General features: G+C 38.9%; 1 protein-coding gene across 5 annotated transcripts in view; it reads left to right on the forward strand.

The window, feature by feature from the left end:
* MAP3K9 (mitogen-activated protein kinase kinase kinase 9) overlaps positions 1–13,797 on the forward strand; it is a 59,564-nt gene that overhangs the window by 18,458 nt on the left and 27,309 nt on the right. For all 5 annotated transcript variants that reach the window (XR_014317609.1, XR_014317610.1, XR_014317611.1 and 2 more), the window contains exon 3: positions 7,429–7,609. Coding sequence is in view for 2 of the 5 variants with exons in the window: in XM_082761574.1 (XP_082617700.1) it covers positions 7,429–7,609 (181 nt within the window). In the remaining 3 variants the exon portion in view is untranslated. The remainder of the gene's footprint in view (positions 1–7,428; positions 7,610–13,797) is intronic.

The raw sequence follows: 13,797 nt of genomic DNA on the forward strand, positions 1-13,797 counted from the left end.
TGATGTTAGGAGCAAATGGACTAGCATGGGTTCAAGTGTTGATTTTTTTTCCCTCTTGCTCCTTCACGATACTTTGTCATAATGGAGAGTAAAAATGCAACTTTGTCTGACCTAACTGTCCAAAAGTGTAGCTGGAAAACCCTCCAAACAAGTGAAAAAGGTGACAGTGTTACTGCCTTCCCCCGGAAGTTTGTTTGAGAGGTGTGTTCTGCTGGCATAATACGCGAAGAACAGAGGATTAAAACAGCAGCTGTTAATGTGGTTGCCAAGAAAAGTTGGATTGCCCATGTGAAGGCTTGCTGCCTGTGAAAGTAATCTACCTCTTAGGGCTTCTCATGGATACTGGAGGTAGCGTAGTGCAGGATGGAAAACGTAGTTGTTGTCTTACTGGGGTTTGATAAAGTGAGCAGCACAGAAGCTAAATAAAGTTTTACCGTGTTTGTTTAAGCTATCAGTTTGAAAGATTCAGTGGAAATGTTTTTTTTTTTATATCATTTTTTTAGGGGAGTGTGTTTGGAAGAAGATTTGATGGGTGTGAGATCTGAAGGCAACAAAAGGAAAGAGATAGGAAACGCATACATTCTGGCAGAAGGAAAGGGACCCAGGCCAGTTAGTGCTTCCAGAATAATTGGACAACAAAAAACGTGTAACAGGAATGAGTTGGGTTAAACAGGAGGAAAAATGTATCAACCGTGCAGTTACTTGGATTGGAACGCTAATGTAAAGATGAGAACATGCCCAAATCAGTTTGCTCAGCAATTTTGTCCTCCTTATTGTGATGGCTAATAAGCAGGAGTGGGTGCTGATGCATTGAGTGTGATTTACCTAGCCAGCTCTGGGTTTGCTTACAGTGTATGCAGAATTCTTGCATATGAGTAGATCAAAAATCATACAGCTTTATGCCCCTGCCTTTACCTTGTCACTCTGTATCTCACGTATTTCTGGTAGATGTGTGAGTAATGAAAATGAGTTCTTCCTCGCAGTCAGGTTTTGTGCATTTAACAAAGGTATTTACCACTGACTTTTCAATCAATTCAGAGGTCGTTAAGGCAAGTGGTGCAAAAGCAATGAATTATGACCTCCAGCTGCCAGCATGGGCCTAAGGACAGTTTTATTTAAGACTAATTTAACTGTAGTACCATTCTGACTTAGATTAGCCGTCCTACTAATAGTACAAAATATTTCTGGAAACTTAATTTAAAAAATTTCAGAGTGCTGACATAATCTTGCAGCGATGAGTACCCGGGTTTTCACCAGATGGCTCTCTAACATCTGGTGTTCCAGGCTTGGCGGTGCTGGAGAGCTCCTCTAATTGAAATCGCTTCCTTACAGCGGCCTTAAGGAGAGGTTCACGCGGTGCGAGTCTGGGCACTTAACGCAGAAATGTTTCTAGTTGAGAGGTTCCTGTAGAGAGTAATTCAGACTATGTATACTAGTCTTAGGCCTTGAATGTTTTTCTGGAGAGGCTTTGTCTTTCCAGGTTATCTGATTCCCGATTGTCTTTTGCACATGTGAGGTTATGGGAGGTGTGCATCTCTGTCATGCATGCAAGATGGTATTTTGTCTCAACAAAAGCGTACATCATTTGCCTCTAGGGCAGCCCTTCTGTAGTTCTATAGTTCATAGCAGAGTTGAAACCTTACTAGTGTTTTATCTGTGCGTTTTTTTAGTTTGTCTGTATTCCTTCAGAATCCATTTGTTCCTCTGTTTTGCCTACTTAGAACTGACAACTGCTTTGGGGAACTAATACAGGATGTTTGTGGTAAGAAAATTTAAAGCTGCAAGTTTCACTGTTTTTACTGCAGTGATACCTCATTCTGTATGGACACAGAATAGTCCTGGATACATATAGTCCTGATCCTAAACATTGTAGTGAAAATTGGTAAGTTGCTAGGGAAAGTTCGGTGTTCTAATGCGAAACCCAACCATTGGAACTGTCCTTAAACGTCTCATTAGAACAACAGCGGTCTTAAGGCCATTCTGTCGGGAGCTAATCCTGCATTGTCTAATGCCCCATGGAGCAGGCATCTCTGTAATGACTTGTAATGACAAGACAGAACTGGCAGATCTGTACTTGCAGCTATGTGAAGGCTGAAGGATATAATGGTATCTTAGAAATCTCAATCAAGTTGCTTTTTGTATTGCTTTGAATACAAAGGCCGATGTTTCTGTCTTTTGTGAAACACAATAATGGAATCCTGTGTGGAGCAGGAAGGGCTTGTGTCAGTCATACTTCAGGCGGTCCATGTCTGTCATGTCTAACTTCAGTACAAATCTTGGTTTAAACAAAAGCATTTGAGTTGGCCCTGGCTCTAGAAAATGTCACTAATACACAACTGTGCCTTATAAAACTGAGAACTGTTCCCTTTGGGATCCGTTACCAGTGGGAGGGATCTGTGTGCTTCTGAAGACTTGCTTACTGTCAGCAAGTCTGACGTTCTCTGTCAAAAGCATGCTAGCTCTTCAGACATGTAAAAAATGTTACTTAAACTGGAGAAAGTAAGCTGGCTTCACCTGACCTCAAGAAACCCATTTTTATCACTTCTTAACTCTTTGCTAGAAAAGCTGCTAGCTCAGGTCACAAACAAGGATAAAACAAGAAGATCTTAGGTATGTCATCAGTTGTTCCTCCCTCCTTACTAAAAAACCATCTCTAAATGGTACCAGTACTGGATAATTTAATTCCCCATCACTCTTGGTTTATACAGAGATTGGCATCTCTATCAGGAAAGTATCTAACGACACTTCTGTTTCAGCAGCTGGTATTGCTTACTAGCTGAACACTGTTGGGCATGGTGCAAGGTCTGGTTAATGGCCACCATTTGGGCACCTGCAGAATGTACTGAATGTATCACGCAGACAGAACTTTTTCAGTGCTAAAAAGCACTGAAAACAGTAAGTTGTCATGTTAGACAGAATGAGTAGGAACTTCACCAGGCAGAGTCTTTTCAAGTGGTCTTTGTGTTCTGCCAGTTTGTCTTACAGTCAAAGCAATAAATGTTGACTCGTTACCTAACCCACCTCTCCATTTATATGGTGCATTCTTTTCATTGCACTTCAGGAAGCCTTCTCACAAGAGTGACATGAAAAATATCCTTGGTGCCTCTTGTGAGGCACAAAATAAGTTCTTAAAGAATACATGACAACCTCAACAGCCATCTTTTTTCATTTCAGAGAAAGAAGACTGGTCTTCGTGACCTAGATAAGAGGAGACGCAGTGTTCAGTTTGTACCTGTTCTGTCTCCCTAAGCTGTCCTCTAAAGTGCCTGGCTTGTTTGTTGTCTTTCAGGACTTGCATTTTGCCCATCTCTCAAGAAACCAAGTGGTGGGGTTGAGTCACTAACGTTAATGATTCTTGAGAGTCCGCCGGTAATGAAGTTTATTAATAAAACCCCAGCGGTGGCAATTACCCATCTGAGTGGTGTACCTGTGTCTGGATGATCGCCTGCTCAAGGACAGGGGCTGCTGAGGATGCCAAGGCCTACTGGGGTCACGTCCCTTTCCTGTTCTTCAGCTGGGACACCCTCAGATATGGAAGGCTTGTCTGCTGGGCAGCATTCATCTGACCTGTAATTAATTTCTCACTGGCAAGCACTTATTTTCTGATGGACAAGTTCAGAGTCTTTCAGGAATATATGCAGATACATGTGAGCACTTCTGGATTGCTATTCCTGTCGGTGTACATGTTCACGATACCCCTTACCCAAAGTTGCTAGCAGCTAGTTGAAGCCACCACATTTTGCTTTGTACTTGCATTAGGCAATGGACGTGGTATTGGTGATTTGCTGCTGATCAACCAAGCTTTATTAAGTTGTTTGTTTAGCTGCTGGATCCTCAAAGCTTTCTGATGTGCTTGCAATACCCGCTTCTGTTCACCAGTCCCTTCTGCACACTGCCAGTTGCTTCCCACCTGTGCTGCTTACAATTGGCATTTAACCTGTGCTGTCAGAGAAGCAGGAGAGAAGTGGTTTTGAGTTGTTACAAGCAGTAGTACATAACATACCTTCACCTACAGCTTGGCTGGCTCTGTGTGCCCGCAGGAAGAGATTTCTTGCCCAGACCCTGCTGGAGGAGGAAGCAGTGAACCACTGCCGACCAGCTGACACGCATTCTGCATGTGCCTGCTGATGCAGCTCCTGTTCTTCCCCAGTTGCCTGAAAACAAGGCCCAATATCTTGACTGCCAAACAGCTCCTTTCTTTAAGAGAATTTTAATTTCACTTTATATCTTGCTTTCCTTCCTTTTAAGCACTTGCTCTTATCAGATCTTTTTAAACGTGAGACCGGAATGAGAATATTGCCTTGGTAGATCAGCTGAGGTTTTGGTGTAGGTGCTTTATATCTCTCTGGATTTTGCCAGACTGATGATAAACGATTATTTCTGATAAATTTGGCGACTGTTAGTTCTGTCCTGAGTGGTCACATCTGTTCAAATCGGACAGTTATGTTAACTCTGCAATTGCTGTAAATGTACGAATGATTGCGCTTACATGTGCTACGTGCTGTGCTGGATTCTAGCAAGTGCAGAAGGAATAGCGCCTTCTGAAGAGAACCTACACTAATAGCATTAAATGGGAGGTAATAACTGGTTATAGATCAAGCTCACAAGAAGACCATATTGATTTGCAAGAGTGAAATGCATTTGCCGTGTCCTAGCAACCTGGCCTGTGCTAACTATAAGGGAGATTAAGGTGGAAAGTGAAAGGAATTGATATTTCACCTATTTACAAGATGCTTCTTGGAAATCTGAATGAGCACAAGAGGAAGAGTCAAGGCTTTTGGTCTGAAAATCTGACAAATAGACTAGGGAGACTCCTAGCAATGGGAAGTGAGCTTATTGATGCTGACCAAGATGAAGAGAAATTGAAAATATGCTGGAGAGAGCTATAATCCTTAAAATTAATTTCTACACTTTTGGGTTGCAGGATTATTATCTCAAGCAGTTATTACAATGAAATAATGGGGGATGTAACTAAGGAATCAAGGACTTGCAATATATGCAGCTCTTTCATTGTCCTTCCCTGTGTTTTTTTTTGTTATGGTAATTTATCTCAGTGTACATCTGACAAAAGAACAAGTTCACGGATACAATAGGTCTGTGTAAGTACTAATTATTTTGTTAGGTCTTAATGCAAATAAAGGCAATTAGATTTAAATAACCTCTTGCCAGGAAGGTGTGTCCAACCCAACCATGGTATGTGGTGCTCTGTCCTGCTGTTGAGCAGATTCAGACAATATGAGCTGCCTTGTGAAGAGCAAATTTGCTTGCACTTGTGATTCTGAATGGAAGCAAAAACACGCCCAAAGCCTACGCTTTTTTGTTTCAGAGTGCTGCTTTTCCTTTACAACTTCGTTATGTCTCTGGATCACTGCAGTTAAATTTAAAACTAGATTATATTGTTCTGCCGGTTGTTTAAGCACAATGAGTACAGGCTAGAAAGAAAAACTTTTAGGAAGTTTCTCACACTTGCAATCAGTGAGAGACTGGTTTGCAATATCTGTTAATAATTCTTTGGCTGCTAGGGAAAATGAAGGGAAAAAAAATCTAGCTAGAAGAGACCCAAAGGAAAGCTACCTTTGTACCTCCAATTCTTGTGGTCCATACTGAAGTATGGCTCTAAAAGTGCATCTGGCTTTGCCCAATTGAAGAGGATGTTAGTTATGCAGCTCTTGCAGCCTTATTTATTGCTGTCAGAAAGCTTCATGGAATGGATCACTTCAGCATCCCCTAGTACTAGCTGATTTCTAGTAATTGACATGTTTTTTTCAAATAATGTTTGTGCTCTCTGTAGGGTTGTGCTCAAACTCCTCCATCCTCTGTGAACAGGAAAATGGAGCATTCGGTAATGTTAGAAAGGAATTTTTCAAAAGAAGCAGGAACCAAGAGCTTAACCATAAGTCTAGTTTATTCACAACTTGAGTTGGGCAACAAAAACCTTTAACAAAGTAGTATTTTGTGATTTATGAATGTCTTATAGAAAGGGTAGTTGTTTTTGTTTTTTTTTTTTTAAATTTCAGGGAACAGATTCTGTGTAAGCTTCATTACAGTAAATGTAATATTTTAACACTTAGATGTATTATACATGTATATTATACAGAAGGTATTCAAATAACGTTTATGCTTTTATTTCATTGGAAATCTCATTTTGGTTATTAGAGGGGAGTATGAAAATAAACAGATTAAATTTAAAGAAGCTGTTAGCTTTAGGCTGACACAGGAGTTTTTTCATGGGTTGCTAAAAATGGTCCTGAAGATGATTATGTACTCTATTTTTTGTGGTGCTTTTGCATTTTAGCTGTTTCATTATGTTCCATGACTGTGGTTTTGTTTGTTTTTCAATTCATGCATATACGGTACACCGTAACATCTTGTTTTCCAAGAGCTGGTATCTGTAATGACATTAAAAATAATAACAGGGTAGCTGCAAAATGATGCTGTGTTAGTAGCTTGATTTTTTATTTTTTTTTTCCTGCTCTGAAGTCATTAGATTAATGAAGTGGCTGAAAGTCACTTCATAGGTTTATGGCTACTTTATGTCTGGAAGTTTAGTAGGCTGTTATATTCTGTTGCTTGATCATTGCTCTGCACTTTGTGTGGTTGTTTCATCTTAAGATAAGGAGGGTAATAGGTGCTGTTAACCAGAAGTAGCTGTTCTGCTTTTCCACCCATTTCACAGTGGTGTGACAGCTCAGCTTGCTGGGTAAAGGTGCCTGTGTGCCTTGTACCAAAGCATTTTTGAGTTCTGCCTCCCCCTGCCTTAAATTCTTGAGTGTAGACTCCTTTGCTGCTGCAATGCCATAGAAACTTTGTTAGCTTAACTAAAAAATGTTTAATAATGATGGGGGGGAGTGTAACATGGGAGTGTTTATGGAGTCTTGGACTGGCCGTGCTGTTACTGATCATCAATGAGTTTTTTAATTTGCACTTCAAAAAATCTGCGTATGTAGAGGTTGCACTTCTAATTCATTTACTTGAAAGGTATATCCAGCCTGTGTGCGTACTTGTGTTTAAAAAAAAAAAAAAGTCCTCTAAGCAGTTTGAGAAAAAGATTCTATTACTGGCTTGCTGAGAGAGGATTAATTAGGAAATGTCTTCCCTTATCTGGATTTCTAGAAGTTACAGTGGTTCACTTCCTTTTAGCAGACAATTATTATATAGAATAACAGTAGGTACTGCATTAAATTGTCATCTTATTTGTTTATTCTCTGGGGTTTGATATTTTGGTTAAATTCAAAGCTATTTGCTAGACAGATGTTCATTTATTACATGAAGAGATTAGCTTGAAATATCTTGTAACAGAGGGCAGTATGTTTGAATAACTAAAGTCAGGGAGAATTTTGAACTTGGGGAGTTCTCCAGGAGGATCTTTTTGCATAAATACTAGCCTTACTCTGCATATCTTTTGTTCCCCCCCCGCCTCTTCTCCAGTACTGATACTCGAAAAGGTGGAAAATGGAGATCTGAGCAACAAGATACTGAAGATCACGGATTTCGGCTTGGCCAGGGAATGGCATAAAACTACCAAAATGAGCGCAGCTGGGACATACGCCTGGATGGCTCCTGAAGTCATTCGCTCCTCCATGTTCTCCAAAGGCAGCGATGTGTGGAGGTACTGAGTTGGTGTTAAGTGACTGGGTACTAAACAGTAACTAGATCTGCCGTGGAACCGATGTTATGTTTAAGAATGAGTAACAATGAACCATATATTCTGGGTTTAAGAAAACTTTATCCACTGGCTTTCCATCCACCTAACTCCAAGACTACTTTGGTATTAATTGTAAATGCTTTTTCTGTAGGAAGTGGTAGACCAGCTCCTGCACGCCTACAAATTTTTGTTCTTCCTTACATTTGCATTCAGATTATTTTAGGATTCAGAGCCTCCCTTCAGCTATTGGCTGACATAACCAAAGGCCATAAAACAAAGCTATGAAATCCTTGAAGTTGCTACTTTTTTAATGTTTTACTAAGAGCAAGATCATTTTTTTATAGTAATCTGTCACTGATGCTTATGTACACGAGCACACTGTACCTCGTGAAATTCTCTCTGTAGTTTCAGCCTGAATGCAATTGTTAAGAAGTTTGAATTAATTCTACCCTCTCAGACTTTTCCATAAAGTGATAAATCTCTTCTGTAAGTCAGTCTAAGTATGTAATCCATAAGTAGTAATTTGAATGCATGTGTTGTCTTCTCCGTTCAGGCAATGAGATTTTGAGAGTAAGAGCTATTTTGGTAGGAAAGAGCATAAGGATTACCCTCGTAGACTTGCAAAAATAGAGTTTGAATGTAACTCTTAAGTGCATTGGTAAATCCAGAATTCAGTAAATAACCTGTTATTGTTGTCCTAGGATATTGACTTTCCTGGATGCTGTGAAATACAGAATTAGTACTGAACATCAGAAACAAAGTAGATGAATATTTTTTCCTTGTGAGGGGAGAGGTATAGAAATGTCAAGCTGACTGGGTCTTTAGGGTAATAAGAATTTGTCATTGGCCAGTAGTGCTCACACTCAGTGTCTGCATGCTGTGAAATCTGTCAGGATAAAGAAATATCCCAGCTGGAAGAGTTCTCTGGCTGTTATGGAAGATATTTGTGGTGATTTTCATTTTCATTACCTAGTTATGCAGAATAGATAATGTATTGCCTTGTCGATAAATGTGTGAACTTAATTTGCATGCTAATAATATGGATTAAACGCTGACTGTCATTAAATGTGGTAGCCTGTGTAGTTAATCTGAGAAGAATTGTGCAAGAAGCAGGCTTTTACTCTGAGTGAAGCCTGGTAGAAATGAAAACCTGACAATACTGGTTTGTATTTAGCTTTCCATACTCAAACCTCAGTTTTCACCTCTGAAAAGCAGTGCCGGGAATGGCATTTAAGGGAGGAGGGAGGAAGGGAGAAGGAAGGGGAAGGAAGTTACAATCACAACTCCTCTGTGATTGTAACTTCACTAATCCAGGCATGCTGAACAGGTCAGTAGATATTCTGTACCAGCATGACCTAATTTTTAAAAAGATAAGAATTATTAGGGTCAGTTGATGATTTTCATCATGATAGTTTAAGAGCCTCTATACCTGTGCAAAAATATTAGTTTGGTCATTGATTTAGGTTGTCAATTACTTAAATATTTTTTAGCTTTTCAGAAGAATATTTTCAAGATTTATTCATTGCTTTATTTCTGTACAGTTACCAGTCTTTCCCTCAAAATAGGTTGAGTTCTTCTCAGTGCTCTTCCTTAAACAGAGTGCCATCACCGTTAAGAGAGCTATAATATATTGTCTCTGAACAGAAGACCTCTCTCCAAGGTGGCCAAAACCTTGAATCATAGTTAAATTTGCTGGAAAGAACACGGCACTTGAGGCATGTATGCAGAGGACAGATTCATGCCAGTGCAGTTACTACCAGTTTGTCAGTGACTATAAGCACTGGATTTTATAAAGGCAGCAATGGACATGTATAACAAATCCTGTCCCCCCCCAAGGATGCAACCTGAAATTCGTAACAGGATGAACTTTTATATCCTATTAGGCTTGCCCTTCCTCTTGTCTCCTTCAACCTCTTGGTTAATCACTGGCATTGAGAGAGCTTTTTGCCTGATAACCAACCTTCAAGTTAGTGTGTCTACCATCAACAGAAATGGATATTTCTGTCTCTGACATTGACAGACCCTTTTATTTCAACACCTTTTCTGAAAAGCTCATTAGAATAATACAGCTGGCTGAACTGTTGCCTAGCCTTTCAACAAGAATCTTGTTCTGCCTGTGTTCTTGCTGCACAAATGCAAATAGCTGCTGGTGAAGATGCTTGCCAGAACTGAAATTTCCTGAGTCAGTCTTTTATTCCATCATAAATAACTGCTTCATGCAATGCCTTTCAATACTGTATCAAGCTCTGTTTAAAAAAAAAAAAAGATCAGGTTTTTGTACCAATCTACAGGAGGATTGGCAAAGATCTTAACAAGGCAGAAGAATCCTATGTGCTGGTGTTTATCACTACGATTTTGGCCACTTTAAAGCTTGCTGGTAATAGCACTTCGTACATCTTGATAGTAAAAATGTGTTGCTATGATTTTTTTGTGCTGCACCCACAAATTTTAGATGGATAGCAGAACCGTTGTGCTTATATTGCACAGAGAACGAAGAAACTACCTTTTTATTTATATGCAATTTAACACACAATTTATGTGAGTCTAACGATGTTTTTGAGAGGAGAGTTAGGAATTTTTGAATTTCTAGGGATAAATTGAAGGACAGATATCGCAGCTTATTCAGTTTTGCACAGCAAGCTAATGTTAGTAGGCATATAATTTGAAGTTCCACGTCATTTTAAATGCTTAAATACAGTTCTTGTTTACAGCCCACTTCATTTTTGACTTATGCGGTTAAAAAAACCAAACAAACAAACAAAAAACAAAGAAACTCAAAACATATCAATATGATTGGTATGAAGAAGGTAAGGCCACGATACAACCTTCATCTGCGTTCCCTGTGTTCTTCAGTTCAGACACTTAAAAGATGCACCTGCTCTGAGACCAATGAAATAACTAAGAATTAAATTTTAATTTAGGAATGGAATACTAGAACTACTTCAAAAATGCCTGATTAGCATATCAAGATGTTTCAAGCATTTGGTGGTGTAGAAATTTTGGTCATTAGAATATTTCATAAATATAGAAGCATACACAGTAAGCTGCTATGATATAAGTAATGTCATCTCTGGAGCTACCAGTTGAATAACATACAAAAATACTAACTGTTAATTGCCGTTAAAAATATAACGGTTATTTTTTTTTGTCATAACAAAAGCAATATTTTGGTTGCTGTTGCTGCTAGAATCTCCTTGTTGTGCTCATAGTCCCTTTTTTATGGAAAGTGCTGGACCTGGGACACTGCAGAAGAGGAACCTACAGTACAAATACCATTGAGTAATAATGGTGTGAGGAAGTTAGTAGTTTTTCTAATTTCACACATCTGCAAGAGAGGTGGGAAGATCACACGTGAAATCCTGCCGACCTCCAGCCTCCTCCCTGAAAATCCAATGTATAGGATTGAACCCAGTGTTAAATGGCTTAAGGGATTACTGGATCGCTGGTAGATGGTTAATTATTCATACAAGTGTCAGTTGACTTGAACACATGGTGTGTTATCACATGGTTCTTTTTGTAATTGAAGTCCAAAAATCACTAGTGAGTAGCAGAAGAATAAATGAGCTTGATCAGTTTTTTCTTCCCAGCTGAGAATGTGTAGAGCTCCTTGAATCTTTCTTCCCAGGCCTTTTTTTTTTTTTTTTTTTTTTTATAAATCTCCTCTGTCTCTGTTCTTTTACATTATAATTCCCAGTCCCTTGGTTGAGAATTAATGGAAAACACTCTTCTCAGCAGCCGCTCTCTCACTGCTTAATCAGTTGGGGTGATTTTTATTAAAACACCACTAATTTTGTGGAAGTGTTTTATCGTGTTTGGATTTTGGATACTTATATTGTGTTTGGATTTCTAAAAACTTTCTAAAACCTTTTATCAAAAGCTTTTAGAGAAAGTAAATGTGTTAAACATAATCAAAAGTGATTTTAAAAAGCGATAAATGGTTAGGTAACAACATACACTAATACCAAGTTATTCAGGATAAAAAAAAATAATGTACTGCAGATAGCTGAGGAAAAAATATGCTATACTGAATGATAAAACAGATGAAAGTAATAAATGCAGAATAGTACGTGTAGGAGAATTTTACTTGTGCGATGATGGGCTCTAAATTATTCTATTAAGATTCAATAAAAAGATGTTGGAGTTGTTGTGGATAACCTAGCTCATTTTGTAAGGACTCAGAAAGGTAAGGGACAAGTTAAAATTTAATAGGGAAGGATGAGAGAACTAAACAGGAAATACTGTGCCTCTCCCCAAATTGGTCAAACTTTGAGGTTTTGTCATTCCTACAAAAAGGTTAATATGGAATTAATATACAAAAGACATCAATGTCAAGCAAAGATGAAATGGCTTCTGTTTGAGAGTAACTAGATTTAGATTTAGCTAGATCAGGATTTGGGGGGCTGGAAAGAAGATTTGGATGTAGTGGGAACCTTTGAAATTGTGGCATGGAAGGACCTAAGAGGAAACATACTCACTGTTCCTGGCATTGAGAGAACTAGGGAAGCAAATGAAGTTATCAAATGGCAAGCTCAAAACAAATAAGCAACTATTTTTTAGCATTGCATCCTTAAATTGTTGAACTCGTTGCCACAGAAATTAGAGAAGAGCAAATGGGTTCAAAAGAGTAGGACGGGTCAATGGAAGAAACACTTGCTCTGAAGGAGCTGTCTCTGGCTAGGGTTTCCCAGAAGCAGAGAGAATGTAGTGGGATTGGGTTGTTTGAGGGAAGGCACTTGAGCCACCTGTGGCAGTGTGGCCAGCCAGTCAGTGTATTTACAGTTAACCTGATGCATGTGCCATCCAGAAGCACAGCCAGATCTCAGCGATACCCCTCTGCTAGCACACAAGGGAGAAGGCCATGCTTGTCTTGGTTTCTGCCAGGATTCACCAGGTTTTATGAAGCGTATGCAGACCTGCAACCTGATGCTTGAGATGCTCCCTGTCAGGCTGCAGCAGGGGTTATGCTACTGTTGAGCCTTGAAGATTTGGTTCTGTGGTGCAGAAGGGGTGGTAAGGTCCTCTTGCTTTACAAATAATAGCACAGCATGGTGCAGGGGTAGAATTAACTAAACAAACCACTGAACAACAAGGGCTGCTTGGTATTTAAGGTCTCATGAAATAAATCGCTGAAGAAATTAACATTACACTCTAGGAATTTGTAGTGATCTGATGTTATCTTCAGCTCTTGAAAACTGCCTTAACAGCAATCATTTTTAATACATAATTGCTTCTTTGACTTTGGCAGCTTAATTTGTAACAATCTTTAAAAATTTATATTTCTGGAGAACATCTTTCTTTTAGGATCCAGATGACGTAAAAGTGTTGGAATTAATATATTAATGTTTGGCACAGAAATGCATGACTACTAACTGGAGAAAGAGGATAGAAAGTTTAAGATGTACAGGTCCATACAGATGGTTTTCTTCTCTGTTTTTTTGAAGAATTGTTTGAGAAGATAAAACCCTTGCAGTGATTTTTATTAAATATGCTGAGTAGATTTACTTCTTAAAATTAATGTATTTCTGCCTGACTGGCAGTGTCCATTTTCACTGAAGTGTTTTACATTATCATGTCCTGAATTCAGGAGAATGAAGTTACCCAGTTGTATGGAAAAAAAATGTTCAGTTTTGCAAAGTTTCCTAAACGTTGTGACTGCTGTAGGGACAGTTTCGGATTGCTCAGTGAAACAGTTAAAATGAATGTCAATGCATTAATTCCTCTGCGGTTGTATACATGTGAAGACATTCAGATAATGTTTTTTAAAGACAGTAAGTTTTTACGTAAGTCTCATTTGCTTTGTTTTTAAACCTAAGCAAAGTTAGAAACCGCAGAAGCGTACAGTGCAACTCCTGGGCTTAAGAGTGACTGATCTTGAAGAGGGGAGATACTAAGAATGGGAATCCATTCCTTCATGGCCCCAGGATTCCAGAGGAAGAATCTGCTATTATAATCTTACTATCAGCCTCCATTATAATAGTTATCATAATCAAATCAGCAAAAATCCTGTTTCTGTTGCTTGATATTAACCTCATAAATTCAGAATTAGGAATGTAGAGGTTGGATTACCACCTGACAATTTCACTGGAGTTTTTTTGAAAATGTGCTAGCAATTACAAAAAGGAAAGCTGCCACACAGCTTTTACAAATACAAA

The sequence above is a fragment of the Aythya marila genome (genome assembly GCF_965140915.1).
Source record: "Aythya marila genome assembly, chromosome: 5".
Classification (NCBI taxonomy): domain Eukaryota; kingdom Metazoa; phylum Chordata; class Aves; order Anseriformes; family Anatidae; genus Aythya; species Aythya marila.